The sequence below is a fragment of the Drosophila navojoa genome, chromosome 5 (assembly GCF_054131105.1).
Source record: "Drosophila navojoa isolate 15081-1374.11 chromosome 5, UAZ_NAV_1.0, whole genome shotgun sequence".
Classification (NCBI taxonomy): domain Eukaryota; kingdom Metazoa; phylum Arthropoda; class Insecta; order Diptera; family Drosophilidae; genus Drosophila; species Drosophila navojoa.
This window is the reverse complement of record NC_142893.1, coordinates 23,880,356-23,896,767: the sequence shown is the minus strand read 5'-3', so window position 1 is coordinate 23,896,767 and position 16,412 is coordinate 23,880,356. Positions and strand designations below refer to the sequence as shown.

At 38.8% G+C, this 16,412-nt stretch overlaps 1 protein-coding gene across 4 annotated transcripts in view; it reads right to left on the bottom strand.

The window, feature by feature from the left end:
- Positions 1 to 403: 403 nt before the first annotated feature.
- sqa (spaghetti-squash activator) overlaps positions 404 to 16,412 on the bottom strand; it is a 33,646-nt gene continuing 17,637 nt past the window's right edge. For all 4 annotated transcript variants that reach the window (XM_089260706.1, XM_089260707.1, XM_018103583.3 and 1 more), the window contains 8 exons: positions 10,649 to 10,739; positions 10,359 to 10,562; positions 5,930 to 6,167; positions 5,767 to 5,870; positions 4,092 to 4,244; positions 3,666 to 4,005; positions 3,413 to 3,590; positions 404 to 1,860 (listed from right to left, as the gene is read on the bottom strand). In XM_089260706.1, coding sequence (XP_089116832.1) covers positions 659 to 1,860; positions 3,413 to 3,590; positions 3,666 to 4,005; positions 4,092 to 4,244; positions 5,767 to 5,870; positions 5,930 to 6,167; positions 10,359 to 10,562; positions 10,649 to 10,739 — 2,510 coding nt within the window. In that variant the 3' untranslated portion in view covers positions 404 to 658. The remainder of the gene's footprint in view (positions 1,861 to 3,412; positions 3,591 to 3,665; positions 4,006 to 4,091; positions 4,245 to 5,766; positions 5,871 to 5,929; positions 6,168 to 10,358; positions 10,563 to 10,648; positions 10,740 to 16,412) is intronic.

Here is a 16,412-nt window from a genome sequence, read left to right as displayed (position 1 = left end):
CGTTTCTTAATGCATTGGCATAATGAGGGCGCATGGTACATTTTATCTAAAATAAATTGTCCCGGTAAATGTATAGGTATACCATATTTTACGTAAAATATTTTTTTGAGTCAAATAGAAAAATTTATTGTCCTTATATAATGATCACATGCTAATTTTTTAAGCGGCTATCTAAGGATCAATTTGAATCCGAGTAAGAAAGGTCTAGTAGATGTAGATTTAAGTTCGGGTAGATAAGAGTAAAAATCGAAATTAATTCAAATACATATGAATTCAAATTTTAAATTTAGAGACTCGAACTCAAGTATCTAGTATCGATATTTTGAAACGAAATAACTGGTCTCTATTGTCGCACTTTTCAGAATTTCGTACTCGCACCTACCCAAGACCGATTGATTTTCAATTGAAGTCTTCCATTTAAGTTTTATTTTCAATAAATTAATATCATTTATCACTTACGACAAATACATAAACAATTTGATTCATGCGAACATAGAAATTGACTAACTGTAACTGTGATTAACTAAGTTTGTATTTGTATTTTCCTTAATGTTGTTCTCTCATTAATTGCCATTGATTTTTGAGCTGCTTTTTGAGTTTATAGTACATGAATTATATATAGGATTATATACAGTATTCAGATGGTACCGTCTGTCCACTACTTCCCCGTCGCCTTCTCCTCCAGCTGGGCCTGTATGTGCTTCACGTTCTGTCCGCCGCTGCTGTGGCTGTGTCGCTGGAAAAAAGCATTGATGGAGCTCATCGACCGGTACTCGAGATTGTCGCTAATATGCCAGTCGACGCTGATGCTCTGATGCCTGCCCACGGGGTTGCGTATCTTCGTTTCATTGTACTTCTCCAGCAAATGCAGCAAGCAATCCTTCGTCGTGTTGGCTGCCTCCTCCAGATTCACCGTCTGATGCGTATCCGGCAATCCGATGGGCACGTCGCGACTCATTTGGTTGATGCGAAACTTGGCTCGTCGACTGCTTGCCGACTCCGTGAAGACATGATTGCTTGAGCTGGCACTGGAGCTGTTGCTGTTGCTGTTGCTGGTGCTGACGCTGGAACAGAATTTGGAGCTGCTGGTGCTGGTGCTGGTAGTACTCTTCTGCATATGGCTCTTAGCATTGGCCGTGCTCATGGTGCTCACTGTAGACTGGCTGCGCAGCTGCGACTGGGACCAGCTACTGCCACCATTGCCATTGCTCAGCTTCGGCGTCTCCTCTATGGACTGCTGCAGTCGCGCGGACAACGAGCTCCTCTTCTGCTGGCCATCAGCAGATCGCACTTGAGTCTGGCTGCTGGAGCTGGAGATGGAGCTGGCACTGTGCAGCTGCCCGTGTGAGCTCACGTGGGTGCTGCGCGCGCTGCTCTTCACCTTGTTGGCTTCCTGAGTGATGCTGCTCTCAGTGGTGCTCGAGTTGTTGTTGCTGTCGCCCAACTTGGTGTTGATCTCGGCCAGCATGAGCAGGTGATCGGAAAGCTTGCGTATTTCGTCTGCCAGATTGACGCGCTCTCCGGAACTGCGCCTGCCCAGCAAGTACGTTGTGTCCGAGTTTCGCCTGTCGAATGTGTGCAAATAGCTCTTCATGCTGCGCCGCTGCTGTGCGCTGCTTTCGCTGCCGGAGAACTCGTCGAAGTTCTCGTTGAACAGATGCTGCGGCGTGGGCGTGGCACAGCCAGAAGTGCCCGCTGCTCCCACTGCTGGGAAGAGCTTCTCGCGGGATTCATTAATGGGCGTGGTTGCAACCGAATGGGAACTGTCAGCGCTGGGCTCATTCTCCTCGACGCCCACTGCAGCTTCCTGTTCATCGTCCGTCAGCGTCGCTATGGACTCACATGGCGAGGGCGAGCAAACTGTAAAGGCAAATGGATTTTAGTCTAGAGCAGTTGGGCGACGTAAAGATCCACAGACAAATTAGGTTATTTTTGCGGTTAGGTTCAGACGAATTAGTGAAAGTGGTACATCCGAATTTGATATATTTAGAGGTACATATAGACAGAAAATTAGAGCATGCGTATGAGACAGACAGCCCAGTTTGTTAACAGAGAAGGTTATAATGGATCGTAACCACTAACCCTGATAGACAAAATACTGTGCGCAAGGATCGAACTTGAAGAAATGAGCTATGCACTGGTTTTGTTCTTTTTCTGTATAAGATATTACTAAAAGTTTTCTCTAACAAAGTTTCGAAACTACAATTATTTTTGTTAAAATTGTTTTTTTTTTTTTTATGAAATTTGTTTAAGTTTCCAATAATTATATGTGACTTTTAAGAAATTGAGAATATAATTAGTTAACGCTCTTTTATAATTATCAGTATGGGTTAATTACATTATTTAATGACGCATTCCTTAAAAACCAAAATTTAGCTTTGCGATTTCGGCTTTAAAATTGAAAAAATTTAGAGCTTTAGGAATATAAAATTGTAATAATTTGTAGGTCTCAACACTTGAAAGATATTTCAAAAGTTGCCTAGAAGTATTTTAATAATTTCTTACAGATATGGAACGCAACACAAATAAGCATCATGTTTTGATGAACAAGAAACCCGTTGAATGAAATGATATTTTGACTTAAACTTTTGAATTTGGCAGCATTGATCGACAGGTTTTGCTATATCTTTGATCGATGAATGGAGCTTACCTTGTCCGATAGTTTTGAATCTGTGGCTACGTGTTGAGCTAAACTTGAACTGGGTTTGGGATAATGTCTTAACTTGTATTCGATTTGTTATTGTTTGTTTGCTTTTGGAATGTTTGGATAGCTGTGTGGCTAATGTATTTTAAAGAAAACTTGTTGTATTTGAATTTGAAGTATATTTTGGTATTACTCTTGTCATTGGCTGTCTTTATCACAGTGGCGAAACGCTAAGCAACTTATACAATAAGGCGATTTGGTTAATAGAGGTAGCATCCGATATATGGATGCGCTTAAATCTACAGTTACTTAAAACCTAAGCCAACAACCTTTGAAAGTACTTTGTTGCTGTTGGCATGCCGTATTTCTCTCACACATACACGTACAACATAATTACAATATAGCTCATTAAAAGTTGATATGTTAACACAAAACACAAATTGATTGCAATATACATACATAAATAATAATAAAAGAAAGGAAAAGTTAAGACTGAGAGGCGGGAGAGCTTTATGAGCGGGCACTAAGCGTGCCCTTCTTTGCGCTTCTCATTAAGCCAACTTGGTCTACATACAAAGTTAACAGAGAGTGAGAGAGAGAGAAACAATTAGTTGGCTGACTTTTGTTTTGTTGCTCTTTTGCTGTTGTTTTGAAGTTAATTATGTAATTTACAAAATTGGTTGTGATTGCCTCGCCCCGCTCATTTGCCATGGATGAGCGCATGCCGGTCGCGCTGCCTCTGGGAGCCACCATCGCGGCAGTACTCACCTCGCGACGAGGAGATGCTGTCCGGAGCATGGGGCCGGTGGGGATGCGTGTAGCTGCTCTCATTTAGAGGCGCTATCACGTTGCCCTCGACGTCAAAGACGTACGGACTGTTCGGATGCGTCTCCCAGCGCACTATGAAATTCTTTAAATTATCCTTCGTGGCATCCAGCTCTTTGTTCTGCATGGAAACATTAGGCAAGCAGAGAATGTTACAGTGCGCAGAGCTTCGCTATTTAGCTAACTTTCTGTTTACCTCTAGCTCATGTGTTTTGCAATGCTGCGCCAGCTCCTCGCTGTCCTCGTCCTGTTCCGTCGCCTCACCCTCATCCTCATCCTCATCTCCATCAACATCCGCATCCTCGATTGTTTCCGTTGAATCCTCAGAAGACTCAGACGCTAACGTTATGGGTGACTCTGACTTCAGTCGCGTCTTGCTGCTCACTGAGTTGCTCTTGCTAACGGTTGTTTCAGCTCCTGCTGATGCTCCTGCTACTGTTCTAGCTGCTGAGGATGCTGTTCTCTTGAGGGGCGTGGCGGGGGGATGCTGCTGCAGCCATTTGTGTTTCACACAATCGGCGGCTGTCATGCGGGTGCTGTGGGGCATTTGGTTGATTAAAAGAGCGAGTGCTGGTTGAGTGGCCCGGTTATGGGCTAGACAACTAATTAACAAAAAACCCACCTCAAGTCCTTGACTAGGAGCTTCGATATGAAATCCAGGCACTCCGGGGATATGCCATTAAAGCATTCATCCTCAAAATCGTATTTTGCAATGGTTACATTTGACATTGTTTCAATGTCGTTTTCGCCCATGAAAGGCGACAGACCAGATATGCTGTAATTGTTTTTATTGTTCCACGTGTGTGTGTGTGTGTGTGTGTGTGTGTGTGTGTGTGTGTGTGTGTGTGTGTGTGTGTGTGAGTGTGTGTGTGTGTGTGTGTGTGTGTGTGTGTGTGTGTGTGTGTGTGTGTGTGTGTGTGTGTGTGTGTGTGTGTGTGTGTGTGTGTGTGTGTGTGTGTGTGTGGTGTGTGTGTGTGTGTGTGTGTGTGTGTGTGTGTGTGTGTGTGTGTGTGTGTGTGTGTGTGTGTGTGTGTGTGTGTGTGTGTGTGTGTGTGTGTGTGTGTGTGTGTGTGTGTGTGTGTGTGTGTGTGTGTGTGTGTGTGTGTGTGTGTGTGTGTGTGTGTGTGGTGTGTGTGTGTGTGTGTGTGTGTGTGTGTGTGTGTGTGTGTGTGTGTGTGTGTGTGTGTGTGTGTGTGTGTGTGTGTGTGTGTGTGTGTGTGTGTGTGTGTGTGTGTGTGTGTGTGTGTGTGTGTGTGTGTGTGTGTGTGGGTGTGTGTGTGTGGTGTGTGTGTGTGTGTGTGTGTGTGTGTGTGTGGTGTGTGTGTGTGTGTGTGTGTGTGTGTGTGTGTGTGTGTGTGTGTGTGTGTGTGTGTGTGTGTGTGTGTGTGTGTGTGTGTGTGTGTGTGTGTGTGGCAAAGTCAATAAACATGAAATGTAAAAGGAGAGCACACAAAGTAAATAAATACATAAAAAAACACACACACAGCAGCATTTTATTAACTAAATTAAATTGGCGTCGAGCGAGTTTTCTTGTTTAGTTACTTGTGTCTTTGGCAGGCAGGGGGGATTGCTATACCTTGGCGGTTTGTCTCGAACACCTTCCCTAACAGTTGTAAGACTTTGATTATTTAATTCCTGACTGCCGCAATTTTCACAGATTTTTAATTAGTTTACTTTGCTCATTCGAGCAACGCCAATGCAAAACCCGACCCCGACCCCGCACTCAGTCTCAAGCTGGCTTTGATTAAATTTTCCAGTGTCATATTCTTAAAACAACACTACGTTACACGAAAAGAATAAGAAGGTGCATTGCAATCGAACATATTATCTTTTCTAAAAATAAATTTGGTATTGAATTAGGGATTTGAAAATATTTAAGATTTCTTGTATGGCTAATTAACAATCAAGGAAATTGCAATGAAACAAAACTAATTAGGTTTGAAAATATGCTTTTAAGAAATCTAGTTGTCTTACTAACAATATCAATATCATCTGATAAAATCTACGAAAAAAAGTATAAATAATGTTTCGAATAGATTTTAAACTCTTTCACTCATAAAAGTATAAAAATAGGAGTAAAGCTCACCTAAAACATTGAAAATATAAAATTTAATCACTTAAACTAAATTTTATTTTTATTGGTCCATTGCATTGTAGTTTATGATTATCAATTCAAATAATTTTAATTAAATTTCTAATTTATTAAAGACTGTTCTCTATAACTTATCTATCATTTAAATCGCTGCTGTGTAGTGTAATGAAGTATATATTCGAATATCTCGGCACCAAATACTTACAGCACATAGCAAATGACGCCCACGCTCCACATATCAGTGCCATAGGAGATGCAGTCAAAGTTTACAACTTCGGGCGCCACGAACTCAGGTGTGCCAAAGAGAACCTGAAACAGAGGCATGCTATATAGATACCCTGTATAAACGGCAATCAATCGACACTCACTCGTAGGCGCTTATCGGGATCGAATTTACGCGCCAGTCCAAAATCAATGATCTTAATGCGATTTCCCTTTTGTGACAGTACCAAGATATTCTCGGGCTTCAAGTCCAAGTGGATGATACCATTGCCATGTATAAACGCCATAGCCTCGCACACCTGACGTATAAAGACACGACACACGCGCTCTGTGAGAACAAACTCGTCGTCCACAACACGATCAAAGAGCTCGCCGCCTTCAATGCTAAGAAGTCAATAGATTAATACCGTATATAGGTTATTAAATGTATTTTTTTTAAATATATATATATTTACATAACAATAGAACATAGAACATACAAAAAGCATGCAGATAAAGCCAAGACCACCGTTAAAGAAGCTAATTTAACTCTCATTTAATTGCTACGTTTTAGACTCGATTCAGTTGGCTTACCTGCCCCAGCATAAGTCTATTTATGTTATTTACAAGAACTACGCATTGTTTGACATAACACGAAAATCAGATAATACATGAACATCAACCTACATGGAAAAGTAAAATGCAGCAACTAGACCTCAAAGCATTTAACAATTGGTGAGAAAAGAAAATATCGTTTATCACAAGTCAGTTCCTGCACTTTGCTTTAAAGTGGTACATCTACTAGATAGGTTATAATCTACTTGCGTTGGGCATACTACTGTGTATATATGAATTATTTGTAAATCCATATACTAGACACTCAGAGATGGTAAAGTCAGGTAAAGTCGCTAAAGTTCTAAAACTTTGGCGTAGAAAAACTCTTTAATTTTTAATTTTATGCCTCCCAACTTAAAATATCGTTGTAAAGCACTAAAATATTTATAAATATCTATATATATATATATGTACATACATACATATAGCTCGTTAATTATATACCCGAACATACCCAATATCATATTACTCATTTATGCTTCAAAGATGGCAATTTTAAGAAGATAAGCATTTCAAACTAGAGTTGTAACTACTTCGCTTACTCTCTCAAATTTACTGAATACATGTAAGTCGTTGATTTGTAATACTTATGCCTTTGTATTGACGCCAAGTTGCTTGAACATATGGATAAATTATTTATTGAACGTTTAAGCAGGGATATACTTGAAAACGTCGTGGTTCGAGCTCTATAATTATAGGATGTAAATTTTCCACATTTGCCATTATTCTTTAATTTAAATTTTGAGCATACTGACAATTAGTCGTATAGTACATAAATTTGACAGAAGTATTTTGTACATATTAAATGAGATATAAAGTGCTAATAGTTTCTCATGCTATAACATTTAGCCCAACCTATCTCCGGTCTATTTATCCACTGCCTGCCTACAGTCCTAGCCAGAATACCTTTCCTAGTATCAAGAGATGAAACATTTAACAATTGTTTATATCTGTTTCAAATATCCTTTTTAATATGCATCGAACACATTTGTTCGAAAGGTAAATAAAAAATGCACTGGCAATAAACTATATGTACTTTTACAAATTTTCATTCAATTTGAAAAGGAACAAAAAGGCACTTAAAGGCCAAAGTCAATCGGCTTATTTGTGAAATTTTCCAGCTGCAATTCTCATGTGCAGTAATCGATGTGACTTATTTGACTTTTATGCAGCTGCTGAATACATATTTTTGTCAGTTGACATAAAATATGAAATATGAATTATTTACAGAGCAAAAGGGACAAGTAGAAAAGCTCCATGGCAATGCCAGAAATTCAAATAAATATTATTGTTTGTGGAAATAAACTGCAATTTTCATTAGAAAAGCAAATGGACAATTTACAAAACGAGTTTGCTGTTTGCAGTTTGTCAAGGATTTTTGTCTTGGCACAAATATGTTTGCTGCATTTTATGAATATGCAAAGCGACGAAACAACTTGCGCAAGTAAACAATTAAGACTCCAACACAAAACATCAACAACAAGAACTGTCAGCATTGTTGTCGACTGTAGAACAGGATAGCAGAACAGAACAACACTTTCTTAGCCATGGAAATTAATTTCAAAAGTAAAAAGTCAAGTGAGCTGCACAAAAGGCTCGTAACTTTATTGTCTTTTTGGCTCCGCAAGTGTTGCCGTTTTATTTCTGTGGCGAAAGAGTGCCCACTCCAGGCAAATGGGTCAAGGCCATGGCTTAATCAGTGTACCTTTGCCTGACTCAAATCCTTTATGGCCCATAGAATATGGCCTACCTACATTTTTATTAGAGACCTAATATGGGACACAGCTAACTGTGACGAAGTTTTGTTTTCACATTGACTACTGAATACCCTCAAAGTTTTATTATGGACAATTACAATCGAAATATGGAATATAACAATTTGATTTTAAATCAGAAATCATCAAAAAATCACAGCTAATTTATTTACTGATAATAGCTAAGCACTAGATCTACAATGGTTTTGTATTGACCGACTTAAATATATCTACTGCATCCAAAGATTCAGGCTGATGCGTATTTATGACTCATCTCTTTTTCAAGTCTAAAATATCTCCATCCGAATAAGTTCATATAAATTATATCTCTCTGGTCTGGTAGTTTCCTTCATATAGATTTGATTTCCCAATGTTCTTCTTTGTTTGCTCTCTCTTTTTATACCCTGAACCCATTGAAAATGGGAAATCAGGGTATAATGTTTTTGTGTAAAAGTATGTAACAGGCAGAAGGAATCATCGCAGACCCCACAAAGTATATATATTCTTGATCAGCACGATGAGCTGAGTCGATATAGCCCTGTCCGTCTGTCCGTCCGTCCGTCCGTCTGTCCGTATGAACGCCGAGATCTCAGAAGATATAAGAGCTAGAGAGCTGAAATTTTTTGTGCATACTCGTGTATACCATACGCAGTACGAGTTTGCTTTATTTTTTCGATAACTCATCCGATAACTTTTTTATCGGGAATAATCGAAAAATTGATTTTGTTTTTTGAGCCTCATGGGAATACTATTAAACATAGAGACTTCAGATTTACTGTGTATATATATATGATGAATACAAACATTTTGTAATCAACAGATTTCGGATACCACGCCCCCTTCGCCCCCAATTTGTAAAAAACGTATTTCAAGTACTAGAGACTTGTGCTTTAGAATGTACACACATTTTGACCATATGATTACGCTCTTCATTAAGATTGCATGTCTACAAAAAAAGTTATTCATCAAATAAATTCTCATACTATTGCCCACACTGCAGTGCAGCCCAAGCGCAGTCGCTGCTTACTGCGCAGTTAGCAGAGCGCGGGCGCGTGAGGGTGGATGCATGTGTATGTATGTGTGCGTGCATAAAAGAAGTGCAGAATGATAAGAATATCAGCTTGGAGGGTTCAGGGTATCTCCTAGTCGAGCAGTCTCGACTAGAGTCTTCTTACTTGTTATTATAAATATTGATTTATTCCAGCTTCTAGGTATACAAATCTAATATGTTTTAGATGATACGTATTGCTTTTCTATATATACATTTTATTAGAGAGTAGTATCTTCTACATATCAATAATATATTCTGAACTAATCAGATTTTATTTTACAAACGGAATACTATTTAGCCTGTACATAATTCCCTCAAAGATTTTTCATATGGTATGTATAATCTTGATATTTGATAATAAAGATCTAAATAATGATCCTAACTTAGTCTAAATATAATATAATATAAAAATCTAACTCGTTGATATCGACCAAACAATGACAGTGACATGCCTGCAAACTTAGATTACAATGTTGTCAAAATTTGGGGACATTTTAAAAGACAGACAGAAAAATGTAGAGACTTTTAAAAGACAGACAGAAAAGACTCTGTTGTATTTTTGAACTTCGTAAGCTTCCTTATGTGTGCGTCACACATTAACTGATAAAGGTGCAGTGCTCCTCATAGAGCACTAAATACATTTCTAGAACAAGGAAGTGCGATAACCTGTTGCATAAGGTTTTCTTTCTGAGTGAGCCAAAAAGAAGGAAGAAAAAGAAACGTAGAAAAAAGCAAAGAAAACTTTTATAGCTGTGCGCTGTGTGTGTGTGCGTGTATGCATGTGCGTGAGTGTATCGGTGTGTGTGAGTGTGAAAGAAGTTTACTAGTTTACGATAATGTGCGTACGTGTAAATCGTATTTTATGCACATTTCCCGCTGATTGCAAGATATTGTGTTCCACAACAATGTAACAACAACAATAGAATAGAACATTTAACAAACAAAAAAGACCAACAAAAGTTATGAAGATGTTGTCAAAGTAGTTTGCCATCAAGGGCAACAAACACTCACACACACACATAGACATACTGAGACGCACTCCACAACAATAAACAACAACAACAACAATAATATGGAATTCAAGCGAAATCAACATATTCTTCAACATGAATATAGAATTTCTACTATATAGCAATTGTATATGTAGAGAGAGTTGCGTGTTCGCTTGGGCCTTACAGTTCCAGGACGACGCACATCATTTTCTGATATTCGTATGCAGCATACAATTGTATAATGAGATGATGTTGCAATGAATTCATAATCTCCACTTCCCGCTCCACGTTCCGCTTGTCCTCGCGCTTCGGTATGGGCACGAATTTGGCTGCCAATTGGAGGCCGGTAGCCTTCTCTCTGCACTTGTACACTGTGCCGAATTTACCACTGAGAATTGGATAGTATATGATTAGCATTTCATTCCACTGTTTGAGGGGCGCTCTCTGAAACACAATACTCCAAGCTGTACTCACCGTCCCACCTCGCTGAGCACGTCGTACAATTTATGGGCGTCCACATTGCGGTTTATGGTCACATCGCGCATTGGAAAAGCGGGCTCCGGAACTGTGGAAAAGCAGTGTGAAAAAGAAAAGTGAGTGCTGAGCTCAAGTAGCTGTGCTTAGGGCTAAGAATAATTTAACGCATAAAGTAAAAGTATCAATTTTGTATTTCGCCTGAGGACCAAGGGTTGAACCATTTGAATTTCTTGGACAAATTTAATCAAGGTCTTTCTATACATAGCAAAGCTTTTAGTTTCATCGACTTAGTTTTATTTAGTTCGTCCATAAATACATTGCAATTTCTCTTGTCAACTTTACTCCTCTGATTTGTGATTTTTTCCTATGCGAGCCCCTTGCAGCTTAGCAAGTCTGTTATGTTATTATTATGTGTTACTACATGACCTCTCTATGCGCTTCTCACGCTGTCATGCTCATATCTGCCAGATAGTCGGAAAAGGCTTAAAGCGAACAAATTGAACTTCACTTCAACATGTATTCGACTACTGAGAACCTCTCTTGAAATATGGCATTCAATCATGTTCATTGTGCGCCCGTACGAAATGCATTTAATATCGGGTATTATGGGGGTGCCTGCCTTGCCTGCTCTTTCTGCAAACTGTTTTTGCTTGTCACATATTTCGCAACATATTGCAGACAATTTGTTGTGATATTTTTTTGCCTTTTGTTATGTTTCTTATTCAAAAGGAAACCCTTTTCAAAATTTATTTGCTGTTGCTGCTACAGCTACTTTTCCTGCTGTTATTGTGGCTGCTGTTGTTGTTGTATCTACAAGTTGCCAAACAAATAAAAATGACTTCATTGAATTCAATTCTGCAGCCAAGGGACATGAGACATAACCGCAGGCAAAATAAAAAAGAAAACAGGACGACAACAACGATGACTAACGGGAAATACACAAGCACATATACACAGACAAGGCATGTGTGTGAGAGTCCCCAAACATGTTAGTACTGTTAGGTGTGCCTATTGAAGGAACTATATTTTGTTGTATGTATATACCCTGTAGCTCTAGGGAATGATAAACTTATAAATCTGATGGCGTCATAGGCTAAAGATTGTATTGGTATTGATTGTACATTTTTATTTATTTATAAACAATACTAAAGATAAGATTTCATATATTCGCGTATAGTTGAACAGTTAACAATAAAAAGGGTTTCAGTCGTGTATTTAAAATATAATTTTAAAAGGATATTAAATCAGATTTTTTGTTGCTTGAAAAAATCTGATTTAAAATCCTTTTAAAATATACATATATAATACAAAAATAAGAAAAAAAAATATATATATATAAAATAAAATAATTAAAATAATTTGTAATAAAATTTATCATTTATTTATTTATTTTTTAATTTTTAAAACACTTTCGATTGTATAAACTTTTCAATTTACAGCCAAATTTTAAATGTTAAAATTCAAAAAGCTATTTGAGTTTATTGAATAATATTGAAATACAAATTTAATTCTGCATTTTCTGACTAGACTTTATTTTCTACATACATACTTTGCATATATAATATTATTTATATTTTTTATATTTGTATATCAAAATATTTTAATTACTAATGCAACAATGAATTTATGAAATGCAGTGCAGGGTATTTCGTAGTCACGCATGCTTAGCTCTTTGCCTTGCAGTTTTTTTTCTACAAATATATATATCTTTTTAAATATTTTTCTATTAAACATACGAAGTCCAATTTGACATTTGGTCCCAGTGAGCGACTCTCTTTAGAACTTTAGCCAAAAGCTTGAGCAGAAATCGGTTTGAATTTTGCTATTTAAATTATTGATAGAAAAACGTGCACACGAGGAGAGCTCCTTCTCTGTCTCCCTTTCTCTCTCTGTCCCTCTCTCTCTCTCGCTCTCTCTCTCTCTGTCCGCCTTTCTCTTTCAGGCTGTCTTTCCAACTGCAGCTAGCTCTGAGCGTGTTGTTTGTTCTAAGCATTCGAGATGCGCTCATAAACGCTGCCAACTGGAAGAGTTTGGATGCTGTCTGCTCTATTAATATGCAAATGGCGCATATAAGTATGCTACGAAATGCACGATAAATCTTTAAAATCAAAGGCGAGCCCATAACGGTGCATAAGTGCACGTGTGTGTGTGTGCGTGTATTTGCTCTAGTATGTGTGTGTGTGTGTGTGAATTGAAACGTCTGTCGTGGGGCGAGCAGCGGGTAACGGGAAGCTGCGAAGTGCATCTTGCGCAAAAACTTGGCAAATTCAAAGTGAAAGTTGAATAGAGGCATGTGTGCATGCGAGCATGTGTTTGAATGTGTGCGTGTGTGCTATTTGTGTGCAGTGAGGCACTTGTGCGTGTGCAGCGATTGCTGCAACTTGACGCCATCTCAACAACTGCTATCTGCTGCTCCAGGGCTGTGTTTGTGTTCCCTAAACGGCTTTTTGGCGCAAAATTTATGCATGTCTGCTGCAAATTTTGAGTGTGTGTGTAAGTGTAAGTCTTTTGAGTGCACTTTGCCAATAATGCGCACAATTTAAGTCGACGCAAACACGCCAGTGCAATTGGAATTGCAGCCGCCTGCTGCTCGTTAGATCAGCGAGACATATTCAATTCGCATTCAAAACTTGGCCAGAAGTTCAGGTAATAGCAAAAAGGAAATCCATAATTTTTTTTCCAACGTAATTTATGGGCAGACGCTGAGCAAATCAAATATTTTCATAAATTGCATGCGTGGCAGACAGAACTCGCACATATTTTATCCACAAAAACAAACTTAAATACACATGTGAGAGCACCCTCACACACACAGACACCCACTCACACACAGTCGCGCAGGTAACACGTTCATTTCCGGTTTTGAGCTCATGAATAAATGAATTTATATCGACTATGGATGGCAGTTGAACTGCAGCGCATACTTTGCAGCGCATATCCTGGCATATCCCTCCACTGCTCAGTTTCGCATGCTCTGGCTCTCTCGTTGCAGCTCTTGTGATTTTAGCTTGGAACTTGTTTGTGCCCCACGAATCGAATTGGATTTGAGCTTGGATATTCGATACGTAATGCTGCTTAGCACAGAGCCTCGAGCTCTGGCCATCGTCGAGCACAAATGCGTTTATAAACACAGCCAAATGGAGTCGAGTGGAGGCTTATTAGATGCCAGGCATCTGCCATTGAGCCAGGTTAAGGCTATGAATAAACAAGTGGGCTCGTGCCGCTTGCAGGCAAGCTCTTTGAAAGTACATATATTCCTGCTAGTTATTTGTCTATGAAAGCGGGTGACAAAGCAAAAGCAAACATTTCATATATCTTCTCAGAAAACCTAAGAGAATAATAATTTATATCAGCACTTTACCTCAAAAAGCCAAAGATTTGTGGATGGAATGTTTCTCCATTCTCTAAACCAGGTTTTAATTAAATACATAGCAAAATATGGATGGATGGATTTTTGAACTTTTCAATAAAAACCGTAAAGTGTTTTTAATTTCAATCTGCAAATCAAATAAAAAGAACTCTCAAAAGGGCAACTAATTTGATTGAACTCGAGTTCAAGTGGCAAAAGGCAGACAGCTCTTAACTGATCCATTTAATATAATCTGAAATGGCCCACCTTCAAGCCACGACCACGACCATGAGCATAACCACGCCCCATTGTGGGCGTTAAATGGTACTGATAAAGTGCCACTCGTTGCAATTTCACCCAATGCAAAAAACTTTGCCAACTTAATTTATGCACAATATCAAAAGCGCATTTCGAGAGGGCCATTGTGAAATGCCTCGAGAGTGTGTCAATGGAACGAGAGTGTGAATCGGCTAGGGGTGGCATTAAGAGAGAGCATATATATATATTATATAGCAGATAATATATAGTATATAGTGTATTTGCCAGCACTCTCATTCAATTGAGTGCTGTTCGCAGATAGCTAAACGGGAGGGATTTTTTTTTTTTTTTGTGCCAACGCCGGCAATTTCGATGATATGAAAATCAGCAGTTTTTCCTTTGAATTTGGAAAGACTTCGCAGTCGCAATGCGCTTTTCTTTTGTGCATTTTGGCAACTGTTGACAGTCTAGCCAAGTCGACATTCATTATCGTAAATTTCGAATTTCGAATGGCAATTTAAAATTTGTTGAAATAAACGAAACATTTAATGCTTCCCTTTAATGGCTGCGACTCGTTGTACAACAAATTCTACAGGAGATTTTAAACTGTTGCACATCAATATGATAACGACACACACCCACACCCACACCCACACCCACACCCACACACACACCGACACTCGCACACATGCGCAAAAACAATATTAATGTGTCGCATTATGCAGACGCCGCGTACGCAGCAAACACAAAAAAGTCGGTTGTTTTTTACTCAACAAACGCGTTGGCATTTTAATATGTGCGTTAAAAAGTTTGTGTCCTGATGGTAGCGGGACGCATTCGTATGTGGTTTATAGGTTTTTAATAACACTTTTTATACGTCTGCCAGCCGCAGAGCACAACAAATCCCCGACTTAAACGCCTCACGTCAGAGCCCGACCCGCTGGCCGCTACCCCAAAGCAATGAGCCAAAGTATGTCAAGCATCTAATGGCCAGGCATATAAATCCAAAACACGGCATGTTTACACAAAGATTAAGCAAGTTTTATTCACATATAGAGGTTGATGTCAAACAAGTACAGCGCCAAGACCACCCAAAGATGTTCTCAAAAATAATTCCGTTGCCTGTTTCAGCATTGCAATGGGAGCAAAGTTTTCTAGAAGAGTCATGCTATTTCTTATATTATTTATTCATTGAAATATGTATGTATACCTTAAATGTATATGAACTGTTTTATTGTATATTGGCTACGTAAATTTTAATTGTGTCAATTAATGAATATTATTTCTGTTTAACCTTTACGTTTCTAACAAAGTTCAGTTAATTTTTGATAATTTGATGTTTATCAGTATGAGAAAATGTTTTGTAAGAACGCTCTCAATTCTTGGGAATTCAGCTTAAATATGTTTTTGTCAGCTTTGGCCCAGACTAACAAATAATAACTGACATTGCAGTTGACTAATGGCGAAAAGTATATGACAAACGAGCGAAAAAAAATGCTGAAAATTTGTAAGAGTGCCTGTGTGAGTGTGTGTGTTTGTGTGTGTGTGTATGTTGCTATAGTTGTGCTAATAGTTGTTGCTATTATTATTGTAGTTGTAGCTGTTACTGACTGGCTCATGCACTTTAATCAGCCTAAGTGCAGGCAGAGGAAAGAGTCAGTCAGAGTCAGAGCCAGAGTTGGGTAAAAAAAGTAACGTGTAACACGGCGAAAGGGGAAAATTAAAAATGGTAAAACTTTGCTCGTTTACTGCTCTGATGGTCGCTGGCTCTGCTGCTACTGTAACTGCGACTGCGACTGCGACTGTGACTGTAGCTGCCATTTCGAATTGGTTATTACTGGGAATTTCACATACACTTACACCCACAGATACACACAGACACTCGGACATGCACACGTTGGTCGTCTCTGTGTGAAAGCAATGGGCAGACACGTGCTGCAGATTTTCCGCATTTGTGTTGACTGAGTTTGCCTTTGCATTTGCACATATTGTTTGCTGGCTTGAAAAGCCGAAAATGAGAATTGAATCACATCATTTTTTCAATGTGGCTCTTGCTGATTCTCCGATGGTATTCGACATCCATGAAGAAGTGTTCATTTATCCTAATCAGACTTTACACTGAGAATTTTAAAGTGTTGGTAAATATCAGCATTG